The sequence below is a fragment of the Chelmon rostratus genome, chromosome 18, assembly GCF_017976325.1.
Source record: "Chelmon rostratus isolate fCheRos1 chromosome 18, fCheRos1.pri, whole genome shotgun sequence".
Classification (NCBI taxonomy): domain Eukaryota; kingdom Metazoa; phylum Chordata; class Actinopteri; order Chaetodontiformes; family Chaetodontidae; genus Chelmon; species Chelmon rostratus.
The window spans coordinates 24,364,780-24,381,242 of NC_055675.1; the positions used below are offsets into that span (position 1 = coordinate 24,364,780).

Sequence of the window (16,463 nt, forward strand, 5' to 3'; positions counted from 1 at the left end):
TTATCCATCTATCTATTCCAAGGAGAAGAGAGTTTTGTGGCAGTTTTGTGAGGAAATTCCAATTTTCCTTATCATTAGTGCCAAATTATTTGATTTTTCTAAGGAAATTATTTATTATGATGTAAAGAAATTACAAACTTTAAAGGGAAATGATGAACAGCTTCTTGAGGACCAAACTAATGTTTGCAGCACCACCGTAATGCCAAACATTATCATTATTCAGTTAAACAGTTCATTAAGAAAATAACTCCGTCCAGAAGATGGCGTAAGTCCGCTTTAAAGCTGCGTGTGAGCCGCCATTAAACCACAACGTAATAGTAGTAGAAGAAGAAGAAGAAGAAGAAAAAGAAGGGCCATTTCCGTGTGGTTTGTTTTGGTTTGTTGTCCAGACACCGGTTAGCTTCCGTTAGCTTCAGATAACATGTCTGCCACAGAGGATGACACCGAGCTGAGGGATCTGCTGATCCAAAACCTGGAGAACAACGGAGTCCTCAACAAGCTCAAGGTCCGGAACACTGGTTTTAATGTCAGAACTTATCCGTTCAACTAGCTCGCCGGCTCCGAATGCTAGGCTAGGCTAATATTAGCTAAACAATTGGTTGGAAAACAGCAGTCGTAAAGTTACAGTTCTATACGTACATTCACGTACGTTTTTGTTGTAACTTTACTGCTGTTACTGTTTTTTAAAGACAGGTGAAACTACACAAACGACTGGAGTCGTTTACTGTTAGCTAGCAGTCAAATGTAGCCGTGAGCGATAGCTAGCTGTGCTAACCCGGCTAATGTTATAGTTTTCAGCTCCGCTACTGTTTGTCAATGGTGGACAGCAAGCACTTTCATTTTTATCACAGATTAAACCCCGCAGTAAATAAATTCAGCAACCTGAACCTCATTTTGCCACCTCCAACTTTAACGTGATGAACACAGTGATTAAATGATGTGATTCTGAAGTGGGTCATTTAACTCCACCAGCGGCTCCTCTTATGTGTCATCACGTCTGAATGAAGAATTTTCTTTTCTTTGAAAAAGACTGAAGGTCGTTTAACAACACGATCCTGCTGCTGTTTTCACTGTTTCCAGATTGTAAAGATTTGTTTGACCATCCGGAGTAAATATTAAGTAATCTGCACCATGAAAAGATTTTGAATAAACACCCAACACAAGCAAACCTGTTTGATATTGATCTTGATAAATGTGGCTATTGAAGAACAGTGACAAAACTTTGCATCAAAGGTGTTTATTGTTGAGGTGATACTGAAGGACCTGAGCTGTTACATGATGTACCAGAGATGCACTCAGCTGATCTAACATGAAGAATGAGGTCTGTGTTTGTCTGTTTCGAGTCTGAAGGGTCCTTGAATGTTCTCTGTCATTCAGGAACAGCTGTAGGGAGGAACACACTGTAAAAGTCTTTTGGTGATGATGGTTATGTGTATTGAGACCATGTGTTTGTTTGTTTGTCATTGAAGTAAATTGAACTGCTAAACGTTGAGTGAGTGCCTGTTTCTACCCGTCTGACTCCTGCAGGCAGAAATGAGGGCTGCTGTCTTCCTGGCGATGGAGGAGCAGGACAAACTGGAGGTGGCGGTCAACATTAACTTTAGATTATGGTAGCTGCTGTTTCATTGACGCTCATGTTAAACTGGTTCTTCTGTTTCCTCAGAACAAAACTCCTCTGATCAATGAAAACCTGAAGAAATGTCTCAACACTAAAGATGGTGAGTGATCCATAAATATATAATCACACCTTATTTATCATCTGACTTTTCTTCCTACAGGCATTTTTTTCTTTGTGAATAAACAGTACTGTGGATTCACTGAGATGAGTTTGTTGTAGTTCATGGACGTCTCCACACGGTGGAGCTGTGGTGCCTTCAAAGCAGCAGTGTGAAAGTTAGAGGGGGGGATGCAGACTGTTTTATCCTCTCCTGTTGTTAAAAAGTTACCGATTAAGAAGGTTCTTTGAGTTGTAATGTAGAACCACACCCTGTAGAACAAGCAGCTGCACACAGCAGGTCATTTAAAGTTATCCCTGTGAGGCTGAAGAAGGAAAAAATGAAACTGTGCAAGAGGAATTCAGCTCACCAAGACAGCAGCGACACAGTGATGTGATTATTAGCAGTGAAGAGTGCAACATGGAAACAGCACAGAAAAATACAGCATCATCAATCTGTCTGTATTAATATAGAAATCCAATACTAGAAACAACATGTCCTGAGCCGGTTTTGTCTCCTCGCAGGACGCCTGGTGACCAGCCTCATCCTGGACTTCCTGCAGGTCTTTAATCTAGACTTCACCCTGGCTGTGTTCCAGCCGGAGATCAACTCGGTGAGTCTCGGTGGTCCGACCACAGCGTGACTGTGTGTGACCTCTGTGGTTTGTGGGTGTCAAACTTAGATCGCACGTTGTCGTAACATCCATCCTGTCTCCTGTTTCCTGGTTTCTGTTGTGTCATAGAAGCACAAACAGACTCACAAACATGTTTCCTTGTTCTCGACTCGACACTCCTGCTTGTCAGGGGTGGACAACGTGTCCCTAAAATAGTCCCACGATGTTTCAGGGTCTGTCTCAGATACTGATATTAACGACAGCACAGCTTGTCACAGATTGGGAGCTGCTGTGCTGAGCTGCTGCTGTTCGTCTCCTTGGTTCAGATCTCACACTAACTGTTGACATCGACTCGTGTTCAGCTGCTTCTTGAGGTGGTGAAACTCGGTCGTTGTGTTGCTGCTTTTGTCGTTCTGCTCTTTTCGCTCTTCTTTCTTGTTTGTTGCACATCTGATCGTCTGTAACCAAACCACATCCACATGAACCAAGTCCCCCGCTGTCGAGCAGAAAGATACGTGACTTCAGCTGTCAGCCATGTTTGTTGTCGCTGTGTGTAACGTCATGACGCCGAGTCAGAATATTAAAAATATACTGTCATAAGATCGGATAAAGTGAAGCTTTTTTAATTAAACACTGGGGAAATTAAATCATCCTTAAATCATTTCATGCTCAGTTATATATGTGTATTATGTTGTACATGAAAGTCGTTCTTCAGGGTCTCTGGTTTCCTGCTCTGTCCTCGTGTTTGTTCGTCCTTCACTCGTCTGTCTCGACTGGTTTTGTGTCTGCAGCTGAACGGTCTGGACGGTCGGGACCTGGTCTGCAGAGAACTGGGTCTGTCAGAGTCTGAGGTGAACGGGAACTCTCCTCTGCTGCTGGAGCTCGTCAGAAGAGGACGACACAAGGACAAACAGGCCGTCTCCGCCGAGGTGAGAAAGATGAACTTTATCACCTCTGACGACTGACCAACCCGCCGTGAGGTCTGCAGGTCCTCGAACACACCGACCGCACGCTGCTGCGATCAAACACGAGAGACTGAACCGAAGGAAACGCTGCCGTCACTCACGAACAGCAGCTGAAACAACGAAGAGAATCAACATGACGTTAACGAGTCAGTCACAGTAATGTTTGTCTGATTTCTGTCCTTTGTTTCTGAACAGGGAGACAACAGAGGACACATCTCCAAGGTGAGAGGTGTGTGTGTGTGTGTGTGTGTGCGTGTGTGTGCGTGTGCGTGTGCGTGTGCGTGTGCGTGTGTGTGTGTGTGTGTGTGTGTGTGTGTGTGTGTGTGTGTGCGTGTGCGTTCCTGTGTGTGTGTGTGCGTGTGCGTTCCTGTGTGTGTGTGCGTGTGTGCGTGTGCGTGTGTGTGCGCGTGTGTGTGCGCGCGTGTGTGTGAGTGAGTGTGCGTGTGCGCGTGTGCGTGCCTGTGTGCAGACTGTTTTATCCTGTTTTATCGTGCCTGTGTGCGTGTGTGTGTGTGCGTGTGTGTGTGCGCGCGCGTGTGTGTGTGCGTGTGTGTGTGTGTGCGTGTGTGTGTGCGTGTGTGTGCGTGTGTGTGTGCGTGCGTGTGTGTGTGCGTGTGTGTGTGCGTGTGTGTGTGCGTGTGTGTGGTGAACTGGGTCTTGGTCTCGGTGTTGTGATCTGGGTCGTCGGGTGGAGGACTGACAGTAGACATGGAGGAGGTGCAGCTCTGGTTTCCTGTTGATCTCAGTGTGTCCTGGTTTCTACTGTTGAAGCTCAGACTCACACACTCACACACACACAGTAACACTACTATTAATACTACGACTACTACTGTCAGTACTGCTACTGTCAGTACTGCTGCTGCTGCTCTGGATTAACATTAATATTCATTAATATTCTCTCTGCAGAGACGATTTACACTATCACTTCTGTATTTATACTGCTACTAGTACTACTACTACTGCCAGTACTACTATAACTGAAAAATAATCCTGCTTAATGGTGCTTTTCAATGAAATGATTTAATATCAGTTCTTATATATGGAAGCAAATAAGACTCATGAATATTTGAGCCTGCAGCTGCAGTGCATCATTGAACTGTGTACATGTATCTGAATGTGTGGATTTGTATTACAGTTTTTCAGCTGTAGAAGCATTTTGTGCATGTATAACACAGGTATAATTTACACCTGTGGAATTAAAATTAGTCCTGGAATATTTGGAACAGCGAGGTTTCACAAAGTCTGAGAGACGGACACACAAACGTCCTACTTCTGTTTGTGACCCTGAAGTTACCACCTTGAATTATGACCCTGACGAGCCAATCAGAGGAAGCCAAACGGTTTGTTGTGGTTATGTTTTCCTTCTGCTGGCATGCTGGGAAATGATCTGTGAACATTTCACAAGCTCAAAATATTCATGACTCTTATTTGGTTCCATTCTCCAAATCCCAGAGTGACACGTCAGCTGAACACGAGAACATCTGGACTGAGTCAGAGCATCAGATTATGATTTGTTGTGTTGTCACCTTCCTCACAGAGTGAGGCTGTAAAACGATTCAAACAAGAAGTTAAACAATACAACCAGTAAAACAGAGGCAATAAGAGGAAATAAAGACTTTATAAAACATTAATGTAATAAAATAAAGCATTCGGACCAATCACCAGGAAGAGAAACAGAAGACAGACGTGTCACCTGACCTGTTCCAGGTTTCCTGTTAGAAGTAAAGAGGTTTTATTTCCTTCGTTTCCTGTTTTGAGCAAAGTTTGACAGAAAGTTCTCAGTCTGAGTTCAGACATGTGATTTCACATTAATACAGTAACTTTAAGTGATGTTTGACTGAAGCAGTGCCTGGACTGCACATGTGTCTGCTGCGAGTTGTAATCAGAGTAGTTCTGTCGGTGTTGACCGCAGCAGCAGCAGCAGCAGCAGCAGCTCATCTTCATCCTCATCCTCAGCGTCAGTAAATGATGAGCTCAGCAGTTTGTGGTTTGCTGTGATGCAGCAGCTCTCACCTGCCTGTCGTGACCCAGCTGCAGGTTTTGTATCTTTACGTGGAGTCAGACTGTCTCGCTGTGTGGACCCGAGGAGAAATATGGACGTTTGGTTTATTATTGGGGGCCGTGCAGATAACGGTGCTCCACATGAGCTGCAGACGAGCTGCTGCAGGACGTCCAGCTGTGGAAACAAACGAATGAACAGAAACTGCTCAGCAGAGATATCTATAAAAGCTTCATTTAGATTTTTAAATGTTGAACTTTGCATTTTATTTCGATGAATGTAAGAGATGAGTCAGATAAACCGCGTGGACCAGCTGCAGGTCGAGGAGAGACCTGAATAAAACGTCACAGATGTAAAACCGTATAATTCTCATGAAACTTCTCGTGTCTTGTTGTCTTGCAGGAACCGTCTCAGAAACAGGTCGCACACGCTCGGAAGAAATTTGACTCTTACGACAAGGTGACTGTCCAGAACCTGCACGTGACCTCATCAGTCCACGGCCAATCACAGCCTGCGTCGCTGAGGCTGATCGTTGTTGTTTCTCCCCCCGCAGGACGGCAGCGGCTCCGTTCTAAAAGAAGATCTGCAGAGAGTCTTCGCTGATCTGTTCCCCAGTTTGAACAAGTGGGTGAAGGACACTGTCCATGATCTGACCTCTGCTGCGTGGCTGTGCTGATCTCTGGTCAGCTGCTGAGACGTCTGATCATCCAGACTGATGTTTTAAATGTTTGTGTTTGACCTGCAGGAACATGTTGGAGACGTTCATCAGCGACGAGCTCAGAGCTGCAGACAAAACCTTCCTGAAAGGTAAGATTGTAACAGCGACACCTCAGTGGACAAAAGTATGTGGACAGCTGCCGGATCAGGCCCGTCCACAGTCAGCGCTCCAGCTCGTCCCCCAGCTGTTCAGTTCTTCCTCATCAAACTGGGCAGACTCTTTCTTGTTGGAGCTGCTTCGTTCTGTGTTGAACCAGCAAACACAAACTGTCTGAAATGTGACGGGAACACAGAGACCCAAACCAGGAAGAGCAGTCCAAACGGACGCTCGCATTGACCGAGGGTGACCACATACTTTTGGCCATGTGATAAAAAAAGACATCAGCTGACACCGCTGGTTTGTTTATTCTTTTCTGTCTGTTGTTCTCACAGCCGTCGACTTCCAGATGTTTCTGGGATTTTACCAGCGTCTGTTTGCCGAGTGCAGGCGTGTGGTGAGATTTTATTATTATTTTATTATTCTTCATCATTTAAAGGAGCATCAGATGACACATGTAGAGATGTTCAGAAGGAGGACACTCTCTCCAGTGTTTGTGCTAAGCTAGGCTACATGAAGAGGATTTCATGTTTGACTGCTCCTTCAGTTCTCAGTGTAACTCCTGATGTTTATTTTGGAAAAAAATGTCTTGATGAGTTTTATTCCAAATCAAATGAAATTGATCTTATTGATCAGTCTGTGCAGCACTGAAACATCTGAATAAAAATAAAAACACCTGCAGAACTCAGCTGGTCTTTGTGTTTGCTGATGATTAGCTAATGTTAGCATGCTAACATGCTCAGCTGAGATGGTGAACATTGTAAACAGCAGCGTCTTAGCGGTTAGCCTGTGGGGTGTGTTCATGAACTGAAAGTGTTTCCTGTCGTCTTCCTTCAGGTCGTTCAGGACTCAGATGGGGGTGAACCTCCTGAGGAGAGAGTCTGCTCTCCACCTGTCAGTAAGGTGGGTTTGGTGACTGTCAGCTGTGTGTTTGGCTTTAAAACACGGCGGCTGACCTCAGACTGAGTTTAACGAGCTCTCAGACGCTGTGATTGGTCACAGCTGAGCTCTTCTTATTTTTAAGACTTTGTGACGAGACTTTTATTAAAATGTTTCATATACGTTTGGCTCAAAATCAGGTTTTTTAAATCCTTCGACTCCGATGAGGAAACATTCCTTTAAACAGTAACTCCACACGATCCAGTATGAACACCGTCAGTAAAAACAACAAGTCAGCCAGAACTGAACGGCATCGTTTATCTTTAAAGATGATTTTAAGTCAGAACTATCGATACTATCAAACTACCTGGACTGCAGGTGTACCTAATGAAATGGCCGAGTGTAATGTCAGGTGACTGACAGCCTGTCAGGAAGCTGACAGTGTTCCTGTCCTGTCGATCACAGATCCCCAGATATAAAGGCCAGAGTCTGAGAGGACAGACAGCGGCGAAGGTAACGAGGTGAAGAGCTGATCTGTGATCAGCTTCATGCTAACACTCACTCTCATGATGAACAGCACCTCTGCGCACTAACTCTGTCATCCACGTGTTGCTTTGAGTACTTTCTACACCATCAGAAACTCTTTAACCCCCTCAGCCCCAGCTGAAGGCGGCGGCCGCTCATACGTGAGCTGATTGGTCCGTCTCGCTGTCAGGAGACACCTCAGCAGCTCTTGTCCTCATGAACAAATTGAACTGTCCTGATTGGCTGTAAATCCTCTGTGTGTGTTATTATAATGATCAATTAATCAAAGTTAATGATGTCCGCGGCTGCCTGTCATTGATGATGCTTTCGTGGACTCCGCCCCTTCCAGGTGTTGACCTTTGACCCCGCAGAGTCAGACAGATCAGAGACGTGTTTGATTTGACTCAGTCTTTGTCGTGTTACCTCCCAGACATCACTCATCTGTTCTGGTCTGGAATCAGATTCAGTTCTTTTCCTCTGGGCTCCATCTGATTGGTTGTTACGTTCAGGTGCATTAAAGGTGTGTGCAGTGCAGCTAAGACATGAATCAATGAAGCTTTGTTTGTATTACACCTGTAATGTAGACGAGTACAGTTCAAAGTGAGTCACAGCTGATGAGCTGATCAGAAACGCGTCAGAGGAATCAGAAGATAAAAAGATGAGACGACAGAACCAATAAGAGAAAAGATCAGAAGAAGAACGAGAGAAAACAGCTGAACACGTGTTTAAATAGATAAATAAAACATCCAGATGTGAAGCCAGTTTAAACGCTCAGACGTTCAGCCGCCGTCATGACCTGAATCAAAGCTTCGTGGTTACTGATGACTTCAGGGGAGGAAAAGTGGGCGGAGAGAAAACGCTGTGACTTAAAACACACGAGAGCTGCAGTTTCACGTTAAATGAATGACTTCTGAAGCTCGTTTATCTCCCAGAAGCAGGTTTCCAAACCCTCGCCGACTCGTCGTTTTGAAGCCGGTGCAACTGAGGCCAGACAGGAAGTGACGTCACGATTTTTGACTCGCTGCGCTCGTTTCATTGGGCGAGCTCTGCCGTCAGAGCTTTCACTCTGACGTCTCTGCCAGTTAAAGTAGGAGTGAAAACATGACTGTGCTTCCAGAAACTGAGCCTTAAAAGAAAAACGTAGTTTGATTCAGCAGAAGAAATGACGAAGATAAAGAGGGTGAGAGAGTTTTCTGCAGCTGCAGCTCGCCGGTACTTCAGTCTTCATGAATCCTCCAGCGCCAACATGACGTTCATCCTCAGTTCTCAGTGATTAAAGGATAACTTTGTTTTTTACAACCTGGACCTTATTTGTAGCATTAAATACGACCATTTACTCCCCCAGACAACTTTGGTGGCATTTGGAGTCGTTTTGAAGAAATTAGCCCCAGAGGAGCGGCGCGTATATCCGTATAATGCGAGTACTCGGGGCATCCATGCGCAGCCTCTATATAACGCATAATCTGCAGAAACTCGTTCATATTCCAATATTTAGTTCTGATATGCTGGTGCTATTCCCCTCTGAGCCCGTGGTGGCATGTTATCAACATCCGGCGTCTCTAGGCAACTACCTCTGACGTGGATGATGTCATTACCGAACGCCGGGCGCTGCGAGCAGCCGGCCACAACACGGTTGACTCTGCGGCGGTCGGCTACGAATACGCAATAACGAACCACAGCTGTGCCAAACTACAGCTAAACTAGCCGACCACCGGCTCAGAGGGGAACAGCACCAGCATATCATAACTAAATATTGGAATATGAACGAGTTTCTGCAGATTATGTGTTATATAGAGGCTGCGCATGGATGCCCCGAGTACTCGCATTATACGGATATACGCGCCGCTCCTCTGGGGCTAATTTCTTCAAAACGACTCCAAATGCCACCAAAGTTGTCTGAGGGAGTAAATGGTCATATTTAATGCTACAAATAAAGTCCAGGTTGTAAAAAACGAGTTATCCTTTAACTGATTTCAGACCAGTGATTCACTAAACCAGGTTTAGAACTAGTGTCTCAGCTTAACTGATGTGTTCATCTGTTGCTAGGAAACACCTCTCTCTGTAAACAGGAAGTCACTGTAGCATCACAAGCTAGCAGAGTTTTAGAGGCACAAAGTTAGAGTTGCCACCCAGTTTTTTATTTTCTCCAGCGGTCCCGGGGACAAAAACCTCTCTTGATTTCCTTCGCTGTGTCGTGTAGAGACGTCCCCCGTGCCGATGAGTCGGTCAGATTAACTGGAGTGTTATCTTCAGTCCGTTCTGTGATGATGATCGTGATGCTGAGTCGCTGTCGCTGTCTCACCTGGCTGTGGAATGTTTTGATTGGTCGTCCAGCGTCGCGCTCCGTCTGTCTGCTCCTCTGTCTCCGTCTCTCTTATTTTCAATGACCCTCCCTGCCTGTCGTCTCCTGCTGTCCACCTGCCGTCCACCTGCCGTCCACCTGTGTGCCAGACAGACAGCTACCTGCAGTACACAGTACAAATGCAGTACAGATACAATACACTGTATCTGAACTGCAGTACACTGTATCTGAACTGCAGTACACTGTATCTGTACTGCAGTACACTGTATCTATACTGTAGTACACTGTATCTGTACTGCAGTACATATCTGAACTGCAGTACACTGTATCTGTACTGCAGTACACAGTATCTGTACTGCAGTACACTGTATCTGTACTGTAGTACACTGTATCTGAACTGCAGTACACTGTATCTGAACTGCAGTACACTGTGCCTGTACTGCAGTTCAGATACAGTGTACTGTGTTGTAGTCACAGCTGATTGGACAGCAGTGGATCAATCAAGCGTTCGTTCTCATTTCCTGAAGATTCTTTTCAGATTTGAGTGAAATTTAAATGAAAACTTTGATGTTTGATTGAAGCGATAATAAAAAGAATAAAAAGGCAGTTTAACAAGCTTCTGCTTTAACGGGGAACATGAAACATGCACGCTGCAGCAGTCGTGGATCTGTGTTGACCTGATGGAGGTGAAGGCAGTGACTCAGCGTTTCCCTCTTTACTCTGGGCCTCCTGAACCGGAGGCCGGGTGTGGTTTTCACAGCTGAAGCTGAAGCTGAAGCTGAAGCTGCTGTGTGTCTGTCGTCTGTACTGTTCTCGTCCGTCAGGACTCGGAGAGCGTGGCGTCTCTGGGTAAAGCAGACTTCCAGCAGCAGGCGTCCAACAACAGGACCCCCTCCTCCGGTCTGAAGAGGGAGCATCCGGACCTGGACCCGGAGGACGAGCCCGACGACGGAGATTCGTTCTTTGACGACCCGCTGCCCAAACCGCAGAAGACCTACGGCTGGTGAGCACGCCTGACCTTTGACCTCTGAATGAATGTGTGTTTTCATGTTCCTTTGAAAGGAGACGCACGTCGGTAGATACAGAAGTATAAACCAGACTAAAGTCATGTGTCTCGTGGCCCCGCCCCCCCCCTCAGCCGCCACATTGATGCAGTGTACAGTGAACAGTGTGAACACGGCGTCACGTTTAAAGGTTTGATGTCGAGTGAAACTCTTCCTCTCTGAGGGTTCGTGTTCAGATTGAGACCGCTGTCGTGTCTGAATGGTAAATGTGAAGCTGCTTAGCTTAGCATAAAGCTTAGCATAAAGCTTAGCATAAAGTAGCAGCTAGCCTGGCGGTCCATGACACCACTTAGCTTCTTCATATGAAACAAACCAGAGCGAACACGGTGATCAGAGTGCTGACGGCTGGTGGACTCTGGTGTCTCTGGACTGTTTCCTGTCTTCATGCTGCTGGACGGAGCTTCAGACTGTGCGGACAGGACAGTGGACTGAACCCGAGCCTCAGACCGTCAGAGAGGACCGTCCAAACAAGCTTCAGATCTGCTGTCTGCTCTCTGTGTCTCTGCTGCTCTGACGTTCTGTGTTTGGAGAAAAGGACTCATCAGAACGGACGAACAGTCAGAGAGAGTCAGTGTCACGATGTGCACTCGCTAAGTCACAGCTCAGAGAGAAACGGTCTCTGCATGAGAGTCGAAGGAGGTCATCACTCGTTCAACTGTCGGGGGGGCTTTAAAATCTCCTCGGCAGAGACGCAGTGTGTGTGATGAAAATCCTGGACATCATGTCCTCTTACAGACGTCCACCCCGAGCTGCGACCACGTCACACTCGCCTCAGGATGAACTGGAGAGACCAGCGGCCAATCAGGGCCATGAAACGTGTGAAGTGTGAGAGCGTGGCATTGACACGTCTGTGAACACACACGCTGACCGACACGCTTCAGAGGTACGAAAGGTTGTGGATCCAGTAGATCACCTCAGCCAGCAGCTGCAAAACAGGCCGCCATGGCTGCAGCATCATCCTTTGGATCAACAGTACGATCCGGACAGACAGAGACCACCAGACTCTCTTCACACAAACAGGACTTTTATCAGAATGTAAGAACGTAAAAGTCTCTAAACCCGTCGTGGTTCATCTTTTTCTGCTCCAGCAGTGATCGCTGACTCTGCTTTGGCTGAAATAAACTCTGGATGCACAGATCGATGTGACTCTACCTGCTGTTTCACCTGTTCTTTGATGGAAAGAATAGATTTAATCTGTTACAAAAGACATCCAGCTGAGTGGAGGTTGATGATGAACATCAGAGCAACAGAAGAAGAAAGTGATAAAGTAAAGACTTCATCATCTTTGCATTTAAAATGAAGCTTGCAGAGTTGACGCCTGCACCCGTCTTAAAGATGACTGAAGGAGAGTCTAATGTTGTGTTGAACTTCCTGTGGAGTTCGTAGTTGTTTTTGTCTTCTCTCGTCCTGAACTCAGAGTTCTGCTTTGACCCCGGTGTGACAGAACCACAAAGTCCTGAAACAGACACGAGATATGAAGAGATGTGTCGCATAAACCTGAAGGTAAACAATCACGTCGATCTACTGTAGGTGTGCTTTTTACCTGAAGGATGCTGCAGGTGAGACATCGCCTCCTCCAGGTGAGACATCACCTCCTCCAGTTGAGACATCGCCTCCTCCAGGTGAGACATCGCCTCCTTCAGGTGAGACATCGCCTCCTCCAGGTGAGACATCGCCTCCTCCAGGTGAGACATCGCCTCCTTCAGGTGAGACATCGCCTCCTCCAGTTGAGACATCGCCTCCTCCAGGTGAGACATCGCCTCCTCCAGGTACAGACTGGACAGTTGAAACTGTCCAGTTTTATTTTGATAAAATCGTCTTTCCTGTGTTAGAAAATGACATCTGGTCATGTCTTTGTCAGCACTTCACAATAAAGGCCAGACACTGCCTTCAGTTTAACATGCTTTTATTGTGAAGTATATGCAGGAAGTGATTATTCTCACTTAGAACGTGACACTCTTAAATACTCAATTCTGATTGGTCGATCAGAACCACACTGGCATGGCTGTCTTTTCATGTTCCTGCTCTGTCTTCAATGTCCTTGTATGTCTGTTGTGCTTTCTGTTGTCTCTTTATGTCCTCTCCTGCTTCCTTACCCCGTCCTCCCTGTCCTTCTGTCTTTACTGTCCTTCTCTGCCTGTCCTCCCTGCATTCCTTCCTCCCGTACGTCCCCCTCCTCACCCTGCAGTGTTGTCCCTCTGACGGAGGAGTGTCTCTCCGGGCCGGTCGCGTCCCCCATGAGACGAGGCAAAAGCCTCAATGAGTGAGTGTGCACGGCGCCCACGTCGGCCGTCCCGCAGCCGAAGAATGAGCCCATCTGTGTTTGTTGTGTCCGAGGCCTCGTTCACACAGAGACCCCGAACACCTGAAACATTAAAATGTGTAAGCGATGAGTGACGAGGTCCAGCTGCTGTCCCCTTTGAGACAAACTGTGTTTCTCTGTCTGAACGGTCCTGAGGCGACGTCCACATGAGACCAAACAAACAGAAAGACCTGAAAACTCCAAGTCTGAATATTCATGGAGGACTGAGTGAACACCTGCAGAGGTGGAGGAAGTATTCACAGCCTTTACTTCAGTAAAAGTACTGTGAAAATACTCCACTGCCAGTAAAGATCCTGCAGGGAAAATTCCAAGTAGAGTAAAATCAGGAAAATGTACTGAAGGTGCAGACAAAGCGCAGTACTTCCCTCTGGAGTTAAAGTACTGCATGAAGTATCAGAGGTTGTCCTTGAGGACAGGACTAAGATGTGTCCAGGTGAGATGAACTGTGGTAATGATGAAACTGAACCAGGTGAATCAGTCCCAGTTTGAGCTGAAAACCAGTTACTGACACCAGTCTGAAGCTCGCAGGATGTCGTCAGTCGCTCACGTGAGCGTCGCCGAACTGACCGACCACAGAAGAAGATGTTTGTGTGTCTGTGTCGTGGCTGATGTTGATTTCCCAGCATGCAACAGTGAGACTGTAGAGGAAGTGACCAGGAGGTGTGAGCTGCAGTGTGATGTCATCAGGAGGCTGATCCTGGACCTGCTCTGCTGACTCTGAGTCCGCTCTCAGGACGTCAGACTGGGTCACTGAGACCGAACTGAAGAGTCAGTGAAGCAGCTCAGAGACCTGAACCCTGAGCGCGGTCTGAACCAGATCAGATCCTCCTGCATGACTGAGCACGCTCTCTGAGAACACTGTGTCCTGGACTTCAGTCTCTGTGAGGACCAGACCAGGACCAGCGAGGATCACACAGTCCTTCATCATCACTTTCCCTGTTTCCTCAATTTCCTTTTTGTTCCTCCTCCCTGTCCTTCTCTCTGTCTCTCTCTCTCTCTGTCTCTCTCTGTCTGTCTGTCTGTCTCTCTCTCTGGTCTCAGTTTGTCTGTCCTGGCTGCTGACTCAGAGGGCGAGCGAGATGATCCTCTCTCTGAACACAGTCAGACCTCTGAGCTCAGGTGAGCCACAGGTGTACCCGTCCCTCTCTCTCTGTCTCTCTCTCTCTCTGTCCCTCTCTCTCTGTCTCTCTCGTCCTGTGGGACCAGTCTTTGTTTGATTACAGCAAACTTAAAGGACATTGCAGGTGAAAGGTGAAAAGGACAGGTGCTCCATGAGTGCACTGCTAACGGTAGCTGCTAACAGGAGCTGCTAACGGTAGCTGCTAACAGGAGCTGCTAACGGTAGCTGCTAACAGCTGATTCTGCAGACTGTTAATGCAGACATGACTCAGCGTAACTAAAGAAACCGGCTGAGGTTTTGGTGCAGAGCGTCACTCCCTGCATTCATGGCAGCGTTCTACTTCCTGTTTCTGTCCCTCCCTGTAGTGTCGTTATCCCCCTGATATGTTGCACCTCCATCAGTCCTGTCTGGTTGTCAGCCGTGTCCTGAACCTCCCCCCTCAGCTGACTGTGTTCTGTTTGGATCCCAGGAAGGTGGAGACGTCCAGGACCAGAGAGAGTCCGGCAGGGTCCCCGTCTGAGACCCAGAGGCCAGCAGGAGGAGGAGGAAGCAGCAGCTCGTCAGAGCAGAGCCACAGCAGGAACGGTCAGAGTTCAACCAACACTAACTCACATCCAGAAGTTTTTATAGCGCCCCCCAGAGGCTGCAGACTCTATTACAGCTATTCAAACACTCTGAACAGTATAACTGAAACGGACTCAGTGTTGTCAACGTCTCGTTCTCGTTCATCTGGTGACTTTTCTTCCTGCAGGAGCATCAAACTCCAGAGAGGGGGGCTTCAGAGACTCGAAGGCCCCGAATGATAAAACTGGATCTCTGCATTTCGGTGGGTTTCAAATGATCGTCCAGTGTTTGACTGAGTAACTTGGTGCCTTCATGGTTCCTCCGGTCGGCGTCAGAACTTGTCTGGAGTTTCTTCTCTTGGTTTTTGTGGTTTTTGTGGTTTTTGTCTATTTAAACTTGTTAAACTCTGTTTCACAGATGACGATGTTGAATACGACGATGACTTCAACAGGTAAGACTGACGCGATGACGCATCTACTGATTTAAAGTTTGTCTAAAGGTTCGATCACAGATTCTCTCAGTGGATCCACTGTGATCAGTGTGATCAGTGGATCCACTGTGATCAGTGTGATCAGTGGATCCACTGGATGTGATCAGTGGATCCACTGGATGGACTGATGCAGCTGTCGTAGCTCATTGGCTGCGTACACACATGGAGTACATGCCCAGAGTGTCACAGTGTACATGTACACACACAATCCCACACAGGTTAAACTGTGTCACCTCTTGTAGTTAGCAGTTAGCAGTTAGCATGCCCGTTAGCTTGAGGGCTTATCGTCCTCCAGTGTCTCCTCATCGACGGACGTGATGAAGTATCAGAGGAGTAAACTCAGCAGCGATGATGGAGAGGCTAATGCTAATGCTCAGCTGGCTAGCGTGTTAGCCATTAGCATGTAAGAGCAGGAGCCATGTTAAAAACTCTCTGCAGTGTTGCATTTAAGGACATCCAAGAGTTGTGGGAAGAATTAGCAGAAACTTTTGAAGGAGGTTTTTGCAAAGTAATGACTTTACGTTCAGCTTTCACTTCTTCAAAAGGCTGTTCGAGGGTTTCCACTCCACGTTCCTTTCATATTGTTGCCAAACGAGGCTTCGAGGTAGCCGCCGCTCCTCACTGTCTCATCGCTCGATGATGATGTCACAGAGCTTCCTCAGTGTTAACCTGCTGGATTTGTCTGTGCAGCAGCTCTCAGCTCTCTGCAGGCTGAGTCTCTCTGAGCTGAAATCAGCCTGAACACAGCTGGAAAACGGCCTGAATGCACTTTGATTGTTGTCGTTTGTTCCAGTCATCGGTCCGATCTCTCCAAGAGTGAGCTCAGCATCGGCGAGGAGATCGAGGAGGTTTCCATCGAGGGACCCGACAACAGCGACAAGGTGATCGGACGTCCAGTCGGTTTGATCTTCAGGATTTACCTGAGCGTACAGTGTCTTTAAACCGCCTGTCGCTGTTTGTCTGTTCTGCAGTTTGATGAAACCACTCAGGACCTGAGCGTCTCTCAGCTCAGTCAGAGTCACGGAGCCGACTACATGGAGGATGTGGCCTGACCCTCCGCCGCGCTCGGCTTTCCCATCATGCACCTCTT

General features: G+C 47.1%; 1 protein-coding gene across 8 annotated transcripts in view; it reads left to right on the forward strand.

The window, feature by feature from the left end:
• Window positions 1–356: 356 nt before the first annotated feature.
• The window catches only part of cep43 (centrosomal protein 43), a 16,168-nt gene continuing 61 nt past the window's right edge, over window positions 357–16,463 (forward strand). The window contains exons 1-19 of one of the 8 annotated variants that reach the window (XM_041958156.1): window positions 357–505; window positions 1,528–1,581; window positions 1,664–1,718; window positions 2,240–2,328; window positions 3,120–3,257; window positions 3,489–3,515; window positions 5,695–5,751; window positions 5,846–5,916; window positions 6,038–6,099; window positions 6,442–6,503; window positions 6,944–7,009; window positions 7,451–7,498; window positions 10,637–10,815; window positions 14,241–14,318; window positions 14,789–14,904; window positions 15,071–15,145; window positions 15,301–15,334; window positions 16,167–16,254; window positions 16,345–16,463. The exon at window positions 16,345–16,463 is cut by the window's right edge and continues 61 nt beyond it. In XM_041958156.1, the coding sequence (XP_041814090.1) occupies window positions 422–505; window positions 1,528–1,581; window positions 1,664–1,718; window positions 2,240–2,328; window positions 3,120–3,257; window positions 3,489–3,515; window positions 5,695–5,751; window positions 5,846–5,916; window positions 6,038–6,099; window positions 6,442–6,503; window positions 6,944–7,009; window positions 7,451–7,498; window positions 10,637–10,815; window positions 14,241–14,318; window positions 14,789–14,904; window positions 15,071–15,145; window positions 15,301–15,334; window positions 16,167–16,254; window positions 16,345–16,425 (1,464 nt within the window). In that variant the 5' untranslated portion in view covers window positions 357–421 and the 3' untranslated portion in view covers window positions 16,426–16,463. Of the gene's footprint in view, window positions 506–1,527; window positions 1,582–1,663; window positions 1,719–2,239; window positions 2,329–3,119; window positions 3,258–3,488; window positions 3,516–5,694; window positions 5,752–5,845; window positions 5,917–6,037; window positions 6,100–6,441; window positions 6,504–6,943; window positions 7,010–7,450; window positions 7,499–10,636; window positions 10,816–12,406; window positions 14,693–14,788; window positions 14,905–15,070; window positions 15,146–15,300; window positions 15,335–16,166; window positions 16,255–16,344 lie in introns of those variants that run through there. The other 7 variants (XM_041958158.1, XM_041958157.1, XR_006007658.1 and 4 more) reach the window with 7 other exon arrangements.